Raw genomic sequence first — 22,789 nt, 5'->3', positions numbered from 1 at the left:
TAGCCAAGAATGACAGTCATAACCAGGAAACAAAAGCAAAATAATAACTCCCCGGGCTCAAAAGGAAAAACGCAAAGCAGACCAATATCGATTATTGAACCGTTCTGTCTTCTAATAAGTGAGGTGACTTACAAGGTGAGAAAGTCTATATATATTGGATGCATGAGAAGGAGGCTACATATATTGGAAGCATAAAATAAGTACTGCTAATAAGGAAACAAGAGCTAAGGAAACAATCAAATTACCCAATGATAAAATATGCTCCGAACATCCCAAACTGCCCCTAAAGGAGAATGGGTAAATAAAAGTCCAACTGATATAAAAATAACAATAACGATTTTAGCAAGAATAGATATGATTATGATGGATCTGGGAAACCCCATAAATCAGTAACAAAGAGGAAACAAAACCTTGAATGATAAACAACAACAAAGTATAACAAATAACTAATAAAGATCAATAACCATGACACAGACTACTATCAAGTCCACTTAAGGAAACAAAATTATACTGTACATACATCTGCTGCATAGGACCATGTGCCAACCAAAAATGGGGTCCATTGCTGTCGGATCCTATTTTAAGGTTGAAACATAGCAGCGTCCACCCACAGTCACTCTAAAACAGCAACCTCGTGATCGACCCTCCAATAATTTGCATCATTGAACTCCTTCATTCCAGGTCCACCCTCGTCGGAACTCTCCTTCTCTGGCACCTTTTGTACAATGTTTCTCTTCAATGGCCCTGCTTCCCCAACTATCCCCTCCTTAAGAGCCTGTTCCATAGCCTTCTCAGTACCTTCTAATTCAACACCTACAAACTCAACATCCTCTTCAAACAATGAGGGCACAGCAGCAGATCTCTGACTTGAATCACTACCTACTGAACCATCACCACTAGAAGCTGTAGCGGTTGAAGAGCCATTTGGAAGAATGGATTCTCCACTTGAAGGGGAACTAGCATCAGAAGTCACTAACTGATCTTGACTAGAAGGATTTACATCAGAGTTATCATGATCCACAAATGGATTCACGCTTGAACCACCAACTTGCAGATCAGATGAATCGCCCCATCCCACCCAATCAGGTAAAGGCCTATCTCCAAACAACTCCTCATTGTCAGGTGTCTCAAACCTGAAGAATCCTAAATCATGGGAACCACTTGCCTTCTCATTTTCCTTGTTCAAAATCCCACCATTCACGGAACCACTCCCAGTAAACCCGTTCAGGAAGTTCGCATTTGAACTAGATGTGCCATTGACAGAATCTTTGCTTTCAGCCAACTCCTCATCCTCTCCAACCACAACTTCATCATCACTACTGCTGTTACCACCATTTGCAGTTCCATTTAAGTTTATGTCATCCATCATCTCTGATGTACTCACAGGTGCATGACCAATTCTTTCGTCTTGGAATGCAAACCAGTTGGAATTCGTGAACAGACTACTGTTTTAAAGGAGAGAAAAATATTAACTTTCATCTTCATCTTAACATGATTTAGTTACACAAAAAAACAAATTATAATAATATACAATGCTGGCCAATACGAAGTTCTTACACTACTAAATACAATCATGTAATTTTATTTTATATACATATATATATAAGTAATGAAGTTTTACTGAAATTCAAATATACTTTACGTTCGCAATGATAAACAAAGGGTCAAAAAGTACAGAACACAATCATGTAATCTTTAATGACAGACAATGAGTTGCAGTCAAAAGACTCAAAACTTCATAATGCAACCTGGAAGATTGCCATTTGTTTATTGGTAAGTTATATACACACCCAGTGGATTTTGAACCCTTGATCTCATCCTTTATCTGACCTATTATTGTGGGAAGAGGAAATAATATTTCTTTCTTTCTTTCTTTTTTCTTCTTTTTTTTAAAAAAAAGTTTTTGCCAAGGGTCAGTTCTTGGTTCCTTCTTAGAATGAAGTTTGTTCTCTGACACTCTCTCTTTTTCCAACAATACCAAATTCAGTAGCACAAACAATGATTGAGAGGTTGGACCAGCAAATAAGGAGCACTGTAGCGATACCATTTGCCATGTTCCCTTTTGAACCACATATGCCAGTTAAGGAATCCTAAAATAAGTTCAATAGTACAAAATGCTATGCAAAGCTATTACGAGTCATCCTTGCTTGCAAACAATATCTTCCCAGTCAAAAATTCATTAGTATGTCCCGAGTTCTTCCTTGATATACTTTAAACAAAATCATTTACAAACATACCTCCCTTGGTCATCGCCTAGCCTCAAGGATGATATCACAACCTCAGCAGATTCATCATCAAAGTAGACATCCTGCATATTGGTAATCAAAGGAAGATATTTCAATATAAAATTCAATAACAACATATAAGTTCAAACTTCCTCTTTGCTTTGTTATTATTGTCTCACAACCTATGCATTCTAGATCCTTTTTACTTTTCCAAAAGTGATTCAAGCTGAATAAAACATAATCACACATCAATGTTTAATAATCAAATCAGGAAAAGAATTCCAGTTATTCAGGAGTTCCCAAACAATTACCTCATCATCACGATCAAGGGTTCCGTGGTCCTGTAAACATGATGATACAAAAAATTAAACTGAAAAGTAAATTCAAACCCACTCACCCCCCAGGGGGAAAAGAGAAAAATATGATAGAAAAGGATGGAATGGCTATGATTAGAAAGTGTCTAACTAATTACCTCTTCGGCATCTTCATTCCCGTAGATTTTGTAGCGGAAGGCCTGGCTCAAATTATTTGCTAGAGCTGCTACATCATAATCTCTATCATGAAGGTCATCATCATCACTATCCCTTGTCCTATCTTGCAATGCAGTTGGACGGCTGACAATCGTGAAAGAAAATAAAAAGGATCAAAGGTGTTGAAAAGAGATCAAGAACTTGGTGGACAGACTAACATAGAGATCCAATCAAAAGGGAAAATATAAGTGATTAAATAGAAATGAACTTTTTGGTTTAACAGCAATGAATGCAACTGCACCGTAGCACAATGATATAAAACCTCACCAATCCCAATATTGTTTTGAAAGGAAAAAATGAACAAAAAATTTATCATACATCTTGTCAGATCCCTCATATATTAGAACAATTCAAATCTCACTTTTTTGGCAAGAGAATCCTGTAAAACACAACTCCATTTATAACTTACAGTATCTCCCCATAAGTTGTCAACTAAAAATCTCCAAATCTCATATTTGCCCAAAAAAAAATAAATACACCTAGTTAGGCCAAGGGCTTGAAGAGAAAGCATAAGAATTTTTAATGACCCAATCACCAAAAAAAAAAAGGAAAATGCATGGCATGGCATGGCATATAAATAAGGCAAAATCATACCCACAAGCCCATCGGTATACATTCTCAACTGCGTTGCGCTCCTGCAGAACAGTAGCTTGCCACTCATTCCATTCACTATTTTCCTATAAAGAACACAAGGAAATATCAAATATAAAACATTAGCCACTTAAGCATTCACAACGGCGGAGCTAAAGTTTTTAGCTTTTAGCATCTCAAAAACCCACTTTATCTATTTTAACACACTACTTTACAATACACCCAACATCAATGGTTCCATTTTTTTTAGCATTTCATTTAAATGTTCTTTCTTTATTTTTTTATTCTTCATCTCTCTCTCTCTCTCTCTCTCTTCTTTGAAGCAAACAGGCAAGAACAACAATCACACACCCACCGCCAGCAACAAAAGTGTCTACGGAAACAGAAGTTTCAAAGCTACTGACAAGAGGACAGCAAGACTTTACGCAATTAGAGAAGCACCATCAAAGGCAAAGAAGATAGGTTAAGCAAGGGTTATTTTGACGGTTCCAAATAAAGAGATACAAAATCTGCTACAAAAAAGAAGTACTTGCTTGGAGTATCTACCAGATATAAGACATTCTGGAGTTAGGGGATCTGATTTGGGAATAGAGGATGCTGGCCGTGCAGCCCTTGGTTGACAAACAGAGAGGGAGGAGAGAGAGTGAGAATTCTGAGATGAGAGAGAGAGAGAGAGAGTGGGTCTGGCCTGAACTGTAGAGGGTGAGGAATGAGAGAGAGAGAGAGAGAGAGAGAAAGAGAGAGAGAGAGGAGCTGAATGATAGAAAAAGAATAAAAAAATATTAAAAGCAAGTAGCAACTTGCTACAGTGAACTGATGCTAGATTTTGTAGTTTGTGGTGCTAAAAATAGCATTTTAGCAATTTAACACCATCATTGTGAGTACCCTAAAAGATGTCACAAAAACTCATCCTTAAATGTACTCAAGACAGTTTCCGTTACTTTATTTTATCAATGATAGATACCAACAATCCACCAAATACCTCATACAGAGCCAGTAAGAGAAAATACTGATATTTTTATATGAATTGGGAAAAAAAAAAAAAAGAGAGAGAGAGAGGAAATTTTTAGAGATTGTGCAAGGAGCACATAAAAGAGTGGTCTAAAGATAAGTAAAACTAATAATCTTGTCTGTATTAAATACGAAAGATACACCAAATATCCAGGCTGTAAAGTGAAAAGGAGGTATTTTTCAAAACTCATCTAGTATCAGTCAGAGCACCCAAAAAATTATCTTATGAAAATTATACACACTTTTACTTTCTGGAAAAACAGTAGCTCACAGGGAATTGCTTTATGAAAAAGGAAAATGTATTATCCACCTGTAGATATGCCTGAATGTGGCTTTGGCTGTTTCCGAACTGAATAAGCTTGTTAGAAATACGAGTGATGTGTCCAAGGTTTCCTGCCCGAGGTGCCCGTTTTCCAGCAGCAGGTATTGTTGGCTACAAAGTCAGGAAAAATTTACAATAATCAGAATTATAAGAACCATCAACAGCTAGGAGAATATAAATGACTACCTACATAACTACGTGCTATTACAAAAATTGAAGCCCTAAGTACATTTCTCCCTCTCATACATATAATAAAAAGGAAACCAGAGATGGATACACAACGCTATGTTTTCCTTTTTTATTGGTTTGATCATTATGGGTTTTTTTTTTTTTTTTTTTTTTTATGCTGCTTTGGCACTTTTGATTCAGCAGAGCATTTATAGATGTACTATTATGGTATTTGAAAATCATAAAAGCCAGTCACCTGATCATTGTCACCAGAAAGAATTGGATGTTTATCCGTTTGGAGAAACCTTCCAATCAAATTGCAATCTTGAAGTAGATGATTAACAATAGTATCACTCTTGCTTTCCAAACATGACAATATGATACTCTCTACATGATGATGTAATGAGTTATTGTATGGGTACCTGCATTAGTTAAAAGCACAGATAACAAACTAAAAACCACGCATCTTCAGTCAAACTAAAATAAAAGAAGCAACACATCTTGCAAGCACAATCAAGCTTTCTCTAGACACTAATAAAATTGCCTATCATGCATTCAAAACACAAAATGAAAGCTTACTCAAAGAAAAGATCAATGACTCGTCGAATGGTTCCCGAGCTGACCAATTCATTCTCTGCAGCATCATTGCCCGTTCTCAATAGTACTGCAAGGAACTCCACAGTCTGGAACAAAGAGCAAAGTATTTATTAAAAAAAAAAAAAAAATAGATGTCCAAAAGACATCAATATGATCAGTCTCGCACAAGCAAGAGTTTTTTAAACTGAATTCTGAATGCTATACAGGCTTAGAATAGATGACAGCCAACTCTGTTCTTTTACTCCACTCTAAGTTCAAATTTGTGATTAGGCTCAAATTTGTCTCTTGCATATTGAGTTCATAATAAAAAAAATAAGCCAACCTTTAAACGATGCTTCCCAAGTGGAGGCCTCAATTCTCCATATGTTGTAGGCAGTATCTTCTCATCAGAAGACACATTTAGAAGTGTAAGCAAGTCACCTGCAAAACAAGAGTGGTATAAATGACAGTTTGGCAGGCATAAAGACACCACTATTAGTGAGGCTATTAGGTTGTGTTTATTATGGCATGTATGGAATTACAGTAATAGAGGCAAGTTTGTAACTTTCAGTTCAAAATTGAAGTAGTTTTTTTTTGCTCTAGCTCTTTGAATGGGAGGCACTTTTTAGTATTTACTTTTCTCTCATTTCCTAGGACTTTCTAGATATTCAACGTTTGAGATTATTTTCATTTAGGGACTTCTGTAGTATTTTCCAATCAAGTTTAAGGCCTGTTTGGTAGCAAAACTTGAAGACTGTTTTGTGTGATTTAAATGCTCAAACAAGTGGACCCCACTTTTAAGTTATGTGTTTTTGTAAGAGAACTCTCATAAATACTGGTATTTAGATAATAGTTCTCACTTTAGGTTTTTAAGGCATGTATTTAGATTTAGAGAGGTGTTTTCAGAACTCAAGTAACAATTTTGAGTGGCATTGCTGTGAAAATCATGGGCCCCACACAAATTTGACGTGACAAAGAAGGCACCTAACGGTGCATTTTTCTCTCTTTCACGAGCTCTGCAGCTCATCTCTCTCTCCGTCTCTCTATAGCTCCATCTCTCACACCTCTTCAATTCTCTCTCTCTCTCTCTCTTCCGGCCACCATTCCTTGGTCTGCTGCCAGTGGTCTTAGCAACTGGTCCTCGCTTCATTTTACACTCTTCTCTCTTCATCATTGCCGTTGCTACGCAGCACGTCTCTAACCAACCATCACCCCAGTTTTGTACTCTCTCTCTTAGGGTTTTTGTGGAGTAAACTCTGTGAATCTGATTGTTCTTGGGTTGATCTGATTTTGTGGCATGGGTTTCTCACTCTTTTGTCGTGTGGGTTATAGATGGTGATCTTCTTCTGCATATTTTTTATTGTGTTTTATTTTTGGCTGGGAGTTCTTTGTGGCTGGGTAAAATTTTACAAAGTTCCTCCCAACAATTAACCAGACTATGGGATCTGGTAAAATTTGTGGCTGGGATTCCTTTGTAAATTTTGAACAATTAACCATACTGATAAAATTTACACTTGTGGCTGGGATTCTTTGTAAATTTTGTGGTTCTTGTAGAGGACTTTCAAGTTCTGCATATTTGTGCACCCTCTTTAATAATTTGTAGGTAGTTATGTGATCTGGTCCAACAGAACATTAATATAGGCATGTGTATAAAATGAGAATCATAAGAACTTTGAGCCAAGTGAATCATGGGGTAGAGCTTGGCCTGAAGGTAGAGCAGAAGAGAGGGAGACAGGAAGAAAAGAGAGATTGCAGAAGAGGGGGATTTCTGTTGGTGTGTTGCGGGAATTTCTCTTACTTTTTATCAGTCAAGACTTTATCTTAAAGACTGATACTCATACCAAGCACCCAATTGTGTGTTTACAGTTTTTAAAAAATGTCATAGAAACATGTTACCAAAAACATTTTTTCACTTTTTAGACCATAGTTTTCACATTATTTGAAAACCAAAATCACAATACTGCTAACAAAGCCCTATTGTTCACCTAAAAGAGCTGGTTTCCAAGGCAGAAAACACCACCAGTTACATTACGCATGTCATTAAATTCTAGGCTAGAATACGCTCATAAATTTAAATATCTCAAGATAGAAGGTAGCAATATCAATATGTGGGTTCTTTCATCAAAGATAATTGTGGATCCTATACTAGAGCCACAAATAATTATCATGTCCATGCAGCATGCTACTTATCCAGCAAGCTTTCTGACTTGTTTTACCATGTCCAGAATGTCTCACCAATTACAAACTTATGAAAAGTTACAGATGTACCCAAATGGTAGGAAGTATTCATCTTGTCCCCCTGATGGCTACAAGTGCTAATTCAGAAATCTGTTTTATATGCACTTCTTGGCTAGTCCAAGAATCTTAAGGGATTGCAATTTATCGAACAAGATGACTCACCTCTGTTTGTATATTACATCTCCTAAATTAAAAACATTTTTCAGAAGGCAAGGAGACAGTATGTATGATGCATCACCAAATCATAAATTGTAGAATGAATGAATTTAAACAGAGCATATTAAAGATAAACCCAACACCAAATACTTGGAGAAATAGGCCATTTCAGCTTCATTCACACCATTAATAACATAAATAAACAACAAAAGAGAAATTGTTTGAATGTGATATCAACTTTAAACTGTCTACTGATCAATTTTGTGACCCTTTATTTTAAGCCATCAGGAAAGGTAATCAAACAAAGAAAATAGGACCTCACTTGTTGACCTCAACTAACCAAGCATAGACTAACCAACAATTAAGTAGCACTAAATTGGGAAAGTCTAGAACATGAAACCCATAAAGAAACCTATGTAGCCATCAAAGCAATCACAACTTTCATTGTGGCAAATCAATGCAAAATTAAAATACCAATTTTTACCACACAAGCTTGTCTAGATTTACTAAAACCACCATAAAGAAAAATTAACGCCAAATAAGGCTAAAATAATTGTTTTTATGCCTAACATCCATCAAGTGAGTACGCGTGCCCATTTGCTATTGCTGTATGAAATAGAACTGTAGAGCTTTAGTAGTAGAGCTTTAACCAAAAAGAAAGTTAGTGTTTTGAGTGTTTGGCAAATTAAAATTAATAGTGTTTTAAAGGTCCAGATTTACAAAGCATGAACAAAGAATTGTTCCCTAAAAGTTCTAAATTTCAGCTTTAATCTCAAAGTTGTTTTAGCTTAAGCTTAAAGCTCTTTAGCGAGCTAAAAGAGCTTTAACCCCCTTAAAGCACTTTTCAACCCCTCAAGAGAAAACATACGAGCCCGTGCACATCTCTCATGTCAAATTTTCAAAACTACAACATTAAGTACAGGCAATCTTCTCTTCTTTCATAAGGCAACCAAAATCATTTATTAAAACAAAGTATAGGAAACATAACTTGAATGAAAGAATTTCCTGGTTACTGTAACACAATTATAAAACAAGGAAATAGGCACTTGACACCCTCTAAGTTTGGGGTCACTTCTAAATCGGTCCCCTCACTTTCAAAACCTGAAATTTATACCCATGACTATTATAACGATCCTAAAATCATAATAGAACGGGGCACATTGACATTGCTGTAATAACAAGGGTGAAAATTGCAAATTTTCATAGTCAAGGGACCAATTTAGATGCAACCCCATGTAAATAGCATTTTAGCCTTAAAACTGACTTGAATATAATTTTATATTGAGAAGAGTAAATTCTGAATTGAAAGAACCTCTCTTCTTGCCAACAAAAAAAAACTCTAGCAGGTAGCAAAACGAATAGTGACATGTAATAAGCATCTAGTATATGCATATGTAATTTAAACAGAAGTACATCAAACAGCACATTTTGCATGGGAAAAAAAAAACACACACACACACACTCTTTAACTTTTTAAACAAAATTCACATCATAAAAAACCAAAGGCAGCAGATATTCACAAACTCACCAAGTTTGGGGAGCATTGCACCAATTGTCTCGGGGTTAATGGTGATTGGAGGCTCATACATATGTTGAGTTCGAAAAGAATGAAACATGGGAGAAGCTGCTACTGATCTTTTAGGATCTAGCAAAGAAATACAGACAGAGAGCGAGTGGACTAGGCCAGATTTTGAATGTGAATCTTCCAATGCATGACCAAATATCCTTGCAACAAAGCTGATATTGACAAAAAGATTTAAGTCTCTCTATAAAGTATGTACAGGTACATAACATGTATTCAATTAACAAAACTGCTCTCAATACAAACCTTGGACTAGAAAGTTTAATGGCTAGGGCTGATGAGGCATTTCGAGTTATAGCACATAGTGTTTCAGCCGCATTAGCATGAACCTCAGGAGTACTCTGGTCCATGTAAAATCAGATATTAGATAAATCATTAAAGAACACACCAGACCTGATTATAAGGGATAAGGGAATATTAAAATAAATAAAATAAAAAGTCATTACAAACTTAGAATAGACTTTCAAGCTCCATTATAAGCTTTTCTATTCCAATTTGATCCTTAGATTTTAAAAAATTCCAATACTATCACCAAAAAGTTTTAATCTTTGAATAAATTCAGTACTGTCAATTAGACAAATGACGTCATCGTGGAAATTGATGAAGAAGAACATATCAATGGTTACAATGCCATCAATTTTTGTGACAGTATCATCTTCAATATGTTTAGAAAGATTACATCGCTCAAAATAAAAATTTACAGAGATGAAATTGTAACTTCTTAAAATCTGACGAACCAAATTGAAACCTTCCCAATATATATATATATATATATATATTACACATTCAGTGGGTTTTGAACCCACAAACTAATCCCCCATGACGCATGCATTTTTGTGCGAGAAGTGCCATTTAAGCCAGAGCTCATTGGCAACCAACCCAAATTTTAGGGACCAAAATATACTTTAGCTACAATTATAAAGCATTTCAATTTCAAAAAAGTTAAAAGCTTAGAGTGATAGCAATAAAACAAGGCAGCATGACCTTATCCACATTCTACATCATAGCTAAGATGGTAGAACCAAATATAAAGATAAAGCAGCTCTTTCAGAATTCCACAGGTGGGCCAATCAGGGTTACATTCAACCACAACCAACCAGTATTAGAAAGAGAGTGAGAAAGACAACAAATTAAACACACACACACAAACTTAAATTTGGCTTCTAAATCTGTAAAGTATGGCCTTGTTTAAGCCAGATTTCTGAACCTTTGCCAAAGATTGGTATCCTTAACAAAAAAAAATTCTCAACAAAACAAATCAAATATCTCTCCAGCCACCCAGACTCTAGCTTCCTATTAGTGCCAAATACAAGGAAGCCATGATTTCATATAATGCTAAAAACACACATTGCATGAATTTTCATAGGTGGGACAGAGAATACAAGAAAATTAAAAGTTAAATCATCCTTAATGGGTTTACTGGTCAACAAGTATAGAAATGAATATTAAAACATACAAAAATACAACATAGCAAACTCAGTGATGGAATTGTAACTTGACACAAAATTCCTATGGCTTCTAAATGAAGTGGAAACTCAACCAATATGTAAATCCCTTACTATAAATGCAGTAATAAAAGCCTCAGCTGATCCTAAATTAGAAGTGCATTGTATCACTTACTGATGGACTCAGTTTATCCACTATCATTTCTAGCAGATTGCTCTCAGCCAACCATTGCATCACATCTATAAAATTGGGATACACATGGTCATCAGCGCCTACAAGTCGAACCAAAACCTACATAACAAGCTCACCTCAGATCAACATTCAAACTAAAATATGAAATGCAATTCTTACAACTTAAGAATCAGAAATGAAATAGAAAGTCGTAGTTACTTACCTCCATGATAGATGTAATTCCTATCAAATCAACCAGCTGGCGAAAAACATCCTGATGAGCCTGAAAAGATCAACCAATCAAATATAGTTTTACAAGGACATAAAAGTAGATATAGACAGAAACTTCTATAGGTTATAGACAGTACAGACAACTACCATGCCTGTTTCCTGCAGGAAATAGGTAACTGGCTTCTAAGATATTTGTACTCAAGGAACCAACCTAGAGGAGAGATCTGTTTTTTTTTTTTTTTCTTTTTTTGATTTTTTTTGATAAATAATGAAATTTTATTGAACCCAAAAAAAGAAACGTGTCACCCAAGTATACAGGATGTATACAACTGGGGACCAATACAATCAAACACGCAAATTACAAGCATCCATCAAAGGAAAAACAGTAGAAATAGAATGACTGCCTACAACTGACATCCAATCCAGTAACATTTTTAAGAAAAAGTTAGGCAATACACTAGCCATCAATCTAGAAAAAAGTTTTACATCCTGTCAAAGATTCAAAAGACTAAATAGATACGTAACTTTCAAAATGATAGACGGAACAAAATCACTCTGGTCAGGATTTCATGGTTATATTATCCAAGGATTGGAACTTTCAAACACAAATTTTGCACCCAAAAAAATGCATTGATAGTTTCAAAGATTTCACTAAACAGGCATAAGAAAGCAAAGGGTGCAAGTTAAGTGTTACCAAAAAGACAAGACTCAACAAAGTCAGTCCAGTCAGGATTTCATGGTTATGTTATCCAAGATGCTATTAACACTAGAACAGCATAATTTTGGCATAAAGGGGCCAACACGATAATACAAAACCCAGACAAGTTGCTTAATATTAGCAAAGAACTTGAACCCTGCACTATGAGAGCACAAAAACATCCTGGGGGGAAATAACATAAAAGCCATTTAGGGCATAACTTCATGTACATGAGCAACAATCCCAAGTTATTCTGAGGGTGCAGTTGAGCCACAACCCAAAGCTTACATTAATTTCGGGCACGTATAGTTTATGTTGACCATGGGCAAGATGCAATAGATTCAATTTTGTGCACATTGTTGTTTTCTCAACATTACAATGACTCAAATAAGAAGTAAAACTCGAGTTATATACACAATGCAAAAGTTAAGCAAATCACTTACTTGAACATAATTCATAAGCGGGACCGTCTTCCGTATCATAAGGCATACAACAACCTAAAACAATACCAAAAGTAGAAAATCGTCAAGTGGTGTGACCGAAGCAAGAGTAGGACAAACATTGCCCAAGAAATTTCAAACAAACCAAGTTTCTTGTATATCAGGATACCTTGCTAAAATAACCAGCCAACAAGGTACTATGAGGACGAGTTGGTTCCAAGAACGAGAAGAGTATGTTCATCAGCTGCAATCACAAGAGAAGGAAACGAAATCATAATCAAAATTATCATATCAACTTCCATCTTCATAGATGACATGCAATCTTTAATAACCCCAAGCCTGTACCTCCTCTTCCTCAACCAAAGTCTTCAAAATAACATCAATTTCACATGTGAAAACCTCACAGGCAATGAACGGAAACCTAATTCATGAAACAGGTTTTACAAATAACAATCAGTACCAGGTAAGAAAATGAAAGAACAGTAGGAAATTTCCTGAAATTTTTTTTTTTTCCATTATCAAGTCAGAGAACTATACTTGAAGGCTCGTTTGCTTTCAGATTCCTCTGGGGGTTCTTCAACAATATAACGCAATAACTGCTCCACCTGAGCTCTATCTCGTAGACTGTAGAGATAAATATCAAATAGTTACTTTCCCGGATCAACTTCTATGTCATCCAATAAACAGTCTAGAGCTCATATCAATTACATTTACTCCCATGCAACCCAAACATGAAATCTGTACAAATAGGACGTAAAAATTAGGTAACAGATATTACAACGGAGAATAAACATTACAAGTTAATAAGACGACTGTTTAATCCTTTGCATTCTTGAATTATTTCTTCTTCATCTAGCAGCTCTTCCAAAGTAAAATTCTCCTTGTCTAATATTGACTCCACCTGTATAAAAAGACAACACCCAACAAACTTTAATAGGTTAGAGAGTGAGAGAGATATGGGGTAAAGGACAAAGATTATTTTTTTGATAAGTAACTTTATTAAGGTGAAAGAAACCCAATTTACAAAAGGGGGTACACAACAATCAACCTCTCAAGGATAAAGGACAAAGATTATGCCATTGGACCAACCCAAGCAGTAATAGGTTACTATACTAAAAAATTATATATAACCAACTACCACTGAAACAGTCACACATCTTTACTGGTTACTCTGAAAAAATCACTGATAGACTGGTAGTGTTCCGAATTCGAACTCGCAAGATTAAAAACTTTTCATTGTCATCCTTCCCTCCATATCCTCCACAGGTAAATAGGGTTTGTAAAGCAAAATTCGAATTCTACCGCTTAAAACTAAATTCATATTAATTAAAGACCAAACCAATAAAGCAAATTAAAACCCCAGAAAATTAGAGCCAAAAATGTAAGCATATATAACATCAATTCAGCAACCAAAACTACTAAACCACAGGTTGAATAGTCCAAAGCAAATTCAAATGAAAAAATTGAGTACTATGCTTAAACCCCCCCCCCCCAAAAATTAACAAATTAAAATAAAACAACATAAACAACAATTAATTGCCATTATATGAACAAAGAGGAAATCTGATGCAGAAAATTTAAAATAAACAGCCTCAACCAAGCTATTCTATTTCATTGAATTGCAGTGGCAGTGATTTTAGAATTTTGAAAACTCTGCCAAAAAAAAAAAAAAATCACATACAGGTGAAGAGGCGGAGAGAGATGTGAGCTTCCAAAACATGTCGAAGAAAGAGCGTGATTCGGCAGAGGTCGAAGCAAGAGCTGTGCAGATCTGTAAACCTAGAACCGCGAGGAAATCTAGGTCACGGAAGGGGCGCGGAGAGCTCGAGATTCGAGGGAGCTGTGAGAGAGAGACAGAGTAAGGGTTGTTGGAGCTGAAAACCCTAATTTTCGTGAGAGAGATCGAAAAGTGGCCAGGGCCGTGAAGATCGAGATGTAGAGAGAAAGAGAGAGAGAGAGGGCAGGCCAAAAAAATCGCAGCTGACCAGTGCGTATTGCTGATGAACGAGAGGGGCAAAAGAACAAAATGTGGTACTCGGGAATTCCCACAAACCAGTTTATTTTATTTTTGTTTATTGTGGACCAATATATATGCATGTATGTATCTATGTTATGCATGCATGATTGATATTCATAAAAATTAAAAATAAATAAATAAGAAAAAGAAGAAGAAATATATCTCATATCTCTTCTTGATGGTGGAGTTTGCTAGGGGTGTAGGTCCCTTGTGATTGTTAGAAAAATTATTCAATGCTTTTGAAGCAATGCTCTCGTGGGAGGTCGGAGGCCAGAGCTATGCTTTCTACTTTCAAATGAATGGCGCGCAGGTCTTATTATATAAGTTCGATTAATGGTATGTACTGTTGTGTTAGATAAGATAACATTGATCCCGAATTATTGGATAATTACTCATTATAGTATTAAATTATTTATTATAAGTTCAATTAATTGAATGTGTTGTTATGTTAGATAAGATAATATCGCTCCTGAATTATTGAGTAAGTTGTTACAAATCTATCTATAGTATTGTTGGTCCTTTTCTTCTTCTTTTACTTTCATCATCTCTTTTTCCCTTTTTTTTCTTCTTTCATTGTGTGACTCCGCCCCCACCCCACCCCACAAGGTACATCTCGTGCCTATGGGCCGCTATAACTATCCAAGAAGACCATTCGAAAGANAGTTTATTTTATTTTTGTTTATTGTGGACCAATATATATGCATGTATGTATCTATGTTATGCATGCATGATTGATATTCATAAAAATTAAAAATAAATAAATAAGAAAAAGAAGAAGAAATATATCTCATATCTCTTCTTGATGGTGGAGTTTGCTAGGGGTGTAGGTCCCTTGTGATTGTTAGAAAAATTATTCAATGCTTTTGAAGCAATGCTCTCGTGGGAGGTCGGAGGCCAGAGCTATGCTTTCTACTTTCAAATGAATGGCGCGCAGGTCTTATTATATAAGTTCGATTAATGGTATGTACTGTTGTGTTAGATAAGATAACATTGATCCCGAATTATTGGATAATTACTCATTATAGTATTAAATTATTTTATTATAAGTTCAATTAATTGAATGTGTTGTTATGTTAGATAAGATAATATCGCTCCTGAATTATTGAGTAAGTTGTTACAAATCTATCTATAGTATTGTTGGTCCTTTTCTTCTTCTTTTACTTTCATCATCTCTTTTTCCCCTTTTTTTTCTTCTTTCATTGTGTGACTCCGCCCCCCACCCCACCCCACAAGGTACATCTCGTGCCTATGGGCCGCTATAACTATCCAAGAAGACCATTCGAAAGTTGAAGGATAAAAAAACCCACCTAGTGGATTGCCAAGTTACAAGTCCTGAGACACAAGAGTGGGATTCTCTAAAAAGCCAAGGTTGCAAATGGCCAAAAAGGCCCCTTGGAGAGTTGGGTTCTTAGTAGGAAATGCGAAAGTTGCTTAAAGTCGCCCAATAGGTGAAAGAGAATCTACTAGTTTTGTTCTGATCTAAGTAGGGTTATAATAAGGAATACTTAAACCCTAGGAAACTCCACCATTCTAGTTGGTAGTAGAGCTTTGAATTCTGTTCCATTCTAGTTGTTTTTACCACAATTTGTTGTTATGATACATACTAAACCCCATATTCCACTTCAACCAAAAATCTGGCATGTAATGTTCATTTAGCGAAATTTAGGCATTTTCAAACAAAGCATGCTTTCCATACTAATTCTTATGGGGACCTTTTTCTTTTTCCCTAAAGAAATAGGCTCAATTTTATGATATCTTTTTATAAACTTTTGATTATTTAATTAGAGTTTGACACATAAAACTTGTTTAACTAATGGTCAATTTTAGCAATTTACCCTTCAAATTTTAGCTATTTTAATTTTTAGTGACTTTGTTTGAAATTTAGTTTATATTTATACAAATTTATAATGAGAAATTGTGTACAAGTTATTCGTGTAAGGCAAACATGTTAACCTAATTATGTGTCTATTTATCAAATGAGTTGTGTTAGGTCGTGTCAACCCTAACACAACTTGTTAATTAAATGGATTATATGAGTCAAGTCTTGTCAACCTAGTTTAATAAACAGGTCATATTAGGGCCAAAGGATATTGACATAATTATTAAACTTGTTATGTTCGTGTCAATTTATATAGTCAAATACTCATGAATTGACATAACATAAATATGACACGTGAACACGATTTGTCACTTAACTTCTTTTTTGTTTTGTCATAATTAAATTTTATTATTTCATTTTATTTAAATTTATAATTAGTTGATCAAGGAAAAAAAAACCATCACATCCTCTACAAATTCACAAATTAATAGTTATTGTCAAGATAAAGGAAAATGTAATTCAATTATTTTATATATATATATATATATTTTTTTTTTAGTTGGGAAGAGACATTTGAACCTTAACACTTTGTTTGTTTCAATTGATAATTTTATGTAAAAATAGTTTTCCGCATTTTTATGTATTTGTTAGTATAAAAAAAAAATGGTCAAAGGAAAATTATTTATCAACTTCCCATATTTCCTTCTAAAATAAAATAAAAAATTCCCATATTTAACTTGGTAGTAGGTAGAGGTAGAGTTGTTTCCACTATTTTTTTTTTTTTTTTTATGAAAAACAACTCAATCCCACATGACGTTAAACAAGGAAAGTAACTTTATTTCACATGAAGCTAATAAGGAAAGTTAAAACGTAGTTTTTCAACTCATTTTAATATGACTATTAAACATAGAAAAATGAGATAGATTTCTATTAAAAAAATTGGGTAAAATGCAAAACTGACCCTCTAAATTTCTTCAAATTTCATTTCAGTCCTCTAATTTTCAAGTTTATTCAATTAAGGCTTTTCCATCAACTTTTGTTATATGTTGCGGTTAATTTTTTAATTTTATAAATTTGTCTTCAAATTTTTTAAATTAAAAAATTCAATTAATGATTGAAAAATATTTTCTAGATTTTTTTTTTTCAAAATTTTTTAACAAAAGTTAATGAAAATGTCTTAATTGAATAAATCTGAAACTTAGAGAACTGAAATGAACGAAAGCAAAATTAAAAGACTGAAATGAAATCTGAAAAAAGTTAGAGGATTAATTTTGTATTTTAGCAAAAAAAAAATTTAGAAAATAACTATTTAAAAAAATTAATATTAAAACAAATAAATCATTAAAAATATCGGTTAGAAACACAAAATGTACCAAGTGAACTACAAAACCACTAACTAATATAATTCAGTCCAAAAATAGCATCATTAATGACAAAATGGCGACCTTGCGACGACCATCCATGGCCACAATCGCTCGTGCAAGATTTGTGATCCAAGAGGCTGTGACGTATGACTCCTTCGGGGAAAAAATACCTACATTGTCGGAGTAGCATATGACTTTTGTTCAAACTTTTTGCGACAATCTGAATATTTAAGTCAACGATATAACACGTGGAGCTTGATGCGGACCATAACGTTATGAATATTGGTGACAGTTTTGTGCACGTAGCATAACTAAAAACCCTTTTACTCCATCTTTTCTCATGAATCATGATGGTGATGGGCATGAGGACAGCATGGATCATGCGTGATTTGGCAAAATAGGTATACGGATCGTGTGTGCGATGACATTTTTTATTTTCCAATAATACCCTTCAGGATTTCCTTATAAAATCAAATATAAAATGCCCTTACCTTACAAAGAGGCCAGTCGGACCGGTTTGGACACTTTGTTTTTGGTGTCAGTGTCACACACTCACATTATTGTCACGTGTTTTCCTCTCAAATTCAATTTTTTTGAATTTAACGGTGCTGAGTTGAGTGCGGAGTGTGCACCACCATTAACCCTTTACAAAGTGACTTTCTAGGGGGTTGGGTTAGCACTACTACTAGATCATCACAGCATTAACAAAAGCTGAGCACAAAAGGGGGAGGGTTAAAATTAAAATAAAACAAAAGAGGTAAAGTTAGCAATAATTCAGTGTCATTTTACTCATTATTATGTCAAAGTTGGGTTAAGATAAGAGTGTCTTTATTTGCCATGAGCTCTACTTTTGTTTTGTTTGTTTTTTTTTTTTTTTTTTGGGCAAATTTCAAAATGCTAAAGGCATGAGGCATGTTAGCATTTTGATCAAATCAAATGTTACACTATATGTAGGGGTCGAAAACACGGATAGCTAAGAACAGTGCTTGCATTCTTGATCAACAAAATTAATTTCTAAACTTAAAAGGGTGAAACTCTACAATGGAAAGATTAGACAGATGATTGAATGTAAAGAAGATAAAAATAGGCACTTTAATCAAGAAAAACCGGTTTCCCAAGGTATAATGAATGAATATGAGGAAAATACAAGTTCTTGCTCTCATTTCTCTCTCTCTCTCTCTCTCTAATTTTTCTCTTTGATTTTTTTCGGATCCACTCTATTGTTGGCTCCCTCCTCCTTTTGTCCTCCCTCCTCTCCTCCTTTCCAGTTGTGTGTCTTCTAGTTGGATCTGTAGAGATACTTGTCTCATCACACACCCCTTCTGTCATTTCTTAATCATGAAGGTAAGCTTTTGGGGTGTTTCTCCTATTTAGACCAATCATTCAACATTTAATGAGGCTGACATTAAGTAGGAACACCTAATTAATGCAGAGATGACTGTTACGTTAGGCTCTGCGTCGTCTTCTTTGTGTTCCTCAGGAATGGGGACCAAAGTCGCATCCTCGGTGAATACATTGACTTCAAATATGATGTTGTTAAGTAATTTTATTCATTCTATGACTATGGTGCCAGTTTATTTAGGTACTAATATATAAATAATTTAGGTTGTACTTATGAAACAAAACATTTTTCTTGGTTATTCAATTGGACAAAATTTGGCTACAAATCTAATTGTACTCTAAGGGTACAACCAACAATAAGAAAATGGTTAAATATATCTCTCTTTACTTTGTTTATTTTCACACAAGTAAGGATGGCAATTTAAGCCTAATCCGCAGGTACCTGGTCTGGCTCGACCTTAATGGATAGAATTTTATCCGGCCTGATAAATAATAGAGTCGGGTATGGGTTAAAAAAAAAAAAAACCCAAAATGAGTCCGGGTTTTAGTCATACCTGGACCGAACCCGACCCATATACATATATAATATTAAAAAAAAAATTAAGACCCTACTACCCTAGTATAAATACTCTCTTTCATTCATTTCAAACTTCATTTTTCTAAAGCTCTCAGCTACCTCCTCCCTTTCTTTCTCAAGCTCTCAATATCTCTGCCACCCTCTCTCTCTCAAGTTCTCACTGCTGACCACCCTTTCTCTCTCTCAAGCTTTCACCACCGGCCACCCTCTTGGCCTTAGACACTCCCTTCATGGCCTTGTTTAGCCTTACGCTCCTCACCTCGTTCAGCCCCATGGCCTCATACAGCCTTGCCACCCTTTACCTTTCGGTCCTCTCTCACTTTCGCTCTCATTTTCTCTCAACTGACCCTTACCCAGTCACGGAGGAGCACGGATCTCGTGGTGGCTACTGTTTGTCACGGAGGAGCATGGGATTGTTAGATCAGATCTAAGAGAGATGAGATAATCAGAGGACGGGATTGTGTTTTCTGTTTGTGATTTTTTTTTTTTTTTTGGGAGTAAGAAATTTATTAATAGAGAAGAGCCAAAAAAGTAAGCTGATTTGTATTTCTGTTTATGTTTGGGATTGAGATTTTTTTTTTTTTAATGAGTGAAAAATATGTATAAACAAAGAAGAGCAAAAAAAAAAAAAAAGCTGATTTGTGTTTCTATATATGATCGGGTTTGTGATTTATGTTTCTGTGGTTGTGATTTTTGGATGTAAAATTGATTTTTTATTTTATTTTATTTAAAGATTGGGTCGGTTTGGGCCATGGCTTTAGATAAGACCCATAATTGTTAGACCGGGCCTGTGGGCCCGTAGGGCTTGACGAGGCGGGTTTGGAGCCAAATAAAAAATTCGTTTATTAAATGGGCAGGGTTCAGGTTTCGAGGCTAAGCCCGTAGTGAGTTTGGATATAAAGAAATCCGACCTGAACCTAACCCGTTACCATTCCTACACATGAGCGACTTGTCAGCTACCCACCCTAATTCCCGAGGGTAGACAATATCTCATGCCCCTGTTCATTGTCCACATAAGCGGCTTGTCGGCAATCCACCCTATTTATTAAGAGAAGAATTTTAGCCACCCAATTTAATGTCTTGTCCCTTGTAGTCTCTCCTCTCCACTACATATATGTATCTATATTCTCATTGTATGAGATTGGTAGAAATGGAGAAGCACTAAGAAACAGAGAATAAAGAGATATATATGTATTCAATGTTAGAAATAATATGATGTCATTGATGACCATTAAAGAATAAGTAATTCAAATATAATCTTACTCATTTTATAAAAAAAAAAGGGTAAATTACACTAAACTACCTCGAGATTTGAGGAAATATCAAACACATCCACAACTTGTTAAAAATGGCCAATTTAATCCTTCAACACAATCGGTGTTAACATCTATCGTTAATAGCAAAGTCTGACTCTCTCTCTCTCTCTCTCTCTCTCTCCTCTTTTCTTTTAACTAATTTCACCGTACGCTTTCAATTTTTATTCATTCCAAATCTGACTTCTCACTATACTCTCTCTTTCTCTTTTATTTATCACAATCTCATCTAACACTCTCTTTCTCACTCAATTTTCTTTGCTTTTGGTTATCTGAATCTTGTTGATAATGGATGATGGATCTGCTTTCTCTCTCATCTCTCTATTTCAGTGTGTAGATGCAGCGGGACTGGATTTGAGTTTGGCTGACATGGGTATCAGGAGTTTAATGTTTGCTTGGTGGTTGATGGCAATTTTCTTTGTGGATGAGAAAATGACTTGTTTTTTAAGGATCTTTTTCTTCTGGTTTTCTCGGCTACCAAACACTCAATGGAGGAAATGAGGCTTTTTCTATGGCTTTTCTTTTTGATTTTCTCAACTTTTCTCTTTGATTTTCTCGGCTACCAAATGCAAAGTAGCAAAGTAATTACCATTTTTGTTAATTTTTTTTTGGGAAGAAAAAAGAACAAAAAAAGAAAAAAAAGAAAAAAAAACATTGTTGTGTTGTTGATTTTAAGAAGAAAAAGGGAGGAAATTTCAGAGAATGAATCTTTGGTCCATAAATGGACTATTCAAAATTTTAAAATTTGGATAAGCAAAGAAAAAGAAAGTTGAGAGGGAGACCGTGAGATTTGGAAATATAAAAGAAGAGAGACAGAGTTAGACTAACTTGAGTTTCAATTTTTTTTTTAATAGAAAATATTAACAGCAAATACTAACACTATTTGTGTTGAAGGATTAAGTTGACCATTTTTAACAAATTGTGGATGTACTTAGTAATTAGTATTTCCTCAAGCCTTAGGATAGTTTAGTGTAATTCATATATATATGTATATATAGTCTTACTCTCATATTTCATTTTTTATTTTTATGTTTTTGTTTTTATGTTTCCTTTAATTTATAACAAAAATGATATGTATGGTGAAACAATGTCCTTTTCAATTTATGATATATTGATATGCCATGTGTCTTTGTATTTTGGCTGTGTTTGGTTGCATGTAAAATATTTTTCGGAAAGGAAAATATTTTCGGGAAAGGAAAATATTTTCAAGTGTTTGGTTGCATTCCAAAAAATATTTTGGAAAATATTTTCAGGTGTTTGGTTGTATTCTTGAAAATAATAGAGAAAACACATTTTCTACTTGATGCTCACATTTTCTCAACTTCCAAACAAAACCCAAAAAAAAAAAAAAAGCATCAATGGCACGATCTGAGTGAAAGAAACAAAACCCAACCAAAAAAATTCATCAATGGCGTGATCTGAGTGAAAGAAAACCCATTCGTCGAAGTGGTGGGTTTGACGAATGGGTTCATCGGAGTGGTGGTTTCGTCAGCGCAGTGCGATCTGGTGCGATCGGGGGCGAGTGGGTTTGTCGGCGATCTGGTGCGAGTGAGTTCAAGAACGATCTTGCCAGTGGTGCGACGATCTCTCCACTCTCTCTTCTTTCTCTCTCTGTCTCTCTCTTTGCGCGTGGTCCGGAAATGGCGAGATGATCTCGATGATCGGTGACTGGGTTCGACGAGGGTGGGTTTGAACGATCGGAGCAGTGCGATCATCTTGCTCTGATGCGATTTGGTTGTATTCTTGCTCCGACAAGGCGATCTTCTTGCTCTCTCTCTCTCTCTCTCTCTCTCTCTCTCTTCTATTTTCCAAGGCCAAAAATCATTTGAAGTGTAAATGAAAACAGAAATCATTTTCCACTGTTTTGGCTATATTTTATGGTCAACCCGGAAATGCTTTTCAGTTTGACCCAATTTGAAGTAACAAGCAAACACCTACTTTTTCGAAAAATCATTTTTGAAATCAGTTTAAAGC

The 22,789-nt window shown here is 35.1% G+C and overlaps 1 protein-coding gene across 2 annotated transcripts; it reads right to left on the bottom strand.

The window, feature by feature from the left end:
- Positions 1-337: 337 nt before the first annotated feature.
- Positions 338-14,439, bottom strand: LOC111995110 (uncharacterized). 2 transcript variants are annotated; one of them, XM_065760264.1, is made up of 19 exons: positions 14,066-14,439; positions 13,182-13,285; positions 12,922-13,008; positions 12,730-12,805; positions 12,554-12,628; positions 12,388-12,441; positions 11,240-11,299; positions 11,020-11,136; positions 9,646-9,740; positions 9,346-9,554; positions 5,767-5,864; positions 5,427-5,530; positions 5,104-5,269; positions 4,668-4,790; positions 3,350-3,432; positions 2,698-2,839; positions 2,537-2,566; positions 2,238-2,308; positions 338-1,445 (listed from the first exon to the last, which is right to left on the bottom strand). In XM_065760264.1, the coding sequence occupies exons 1-19, from the start codon at positions 14,102-14,104 to the stop codon at positions 614-616; spliced, it is 2,565 nt and encodes an 854-aa protein (XP_065616336.1). In that variant the 5' UTR covers positions 14,105-14,439; the 3' UTR covers positions 338-613. The 2 variants fall into 2 exon arrangements, with proteins under 2 accessions (XP_065616336.1, XP_065616337.1); XM_065760265.1 differs by having other exon boundaries at positions 338-1,442.
- Between the last annotated feature and the right edge of the window lie 8,350 nt (positions 14,440-22,789).

Source organism: Quercus suber, unplaced genomic scaffold (assembly GCF_002906115.3).
Source record: "Quercus suber isolate HL8 unplaced genomic scaffold, Cork oak 2.0 scaffold_360, whole genome shotgun sequence".
Classification (NCBI taxonomy): domain Eukaryota; kingdom Viridiplantae; phylum Streptophyta; class Magnoliopsida; order Fagales; family Fagaceae; genus Quercus; species Quercus suber.
Note: the sequence above shows the minus strand (reverse complement) of the source record. Positions and strands in the feature narration are given on the sequence as shown.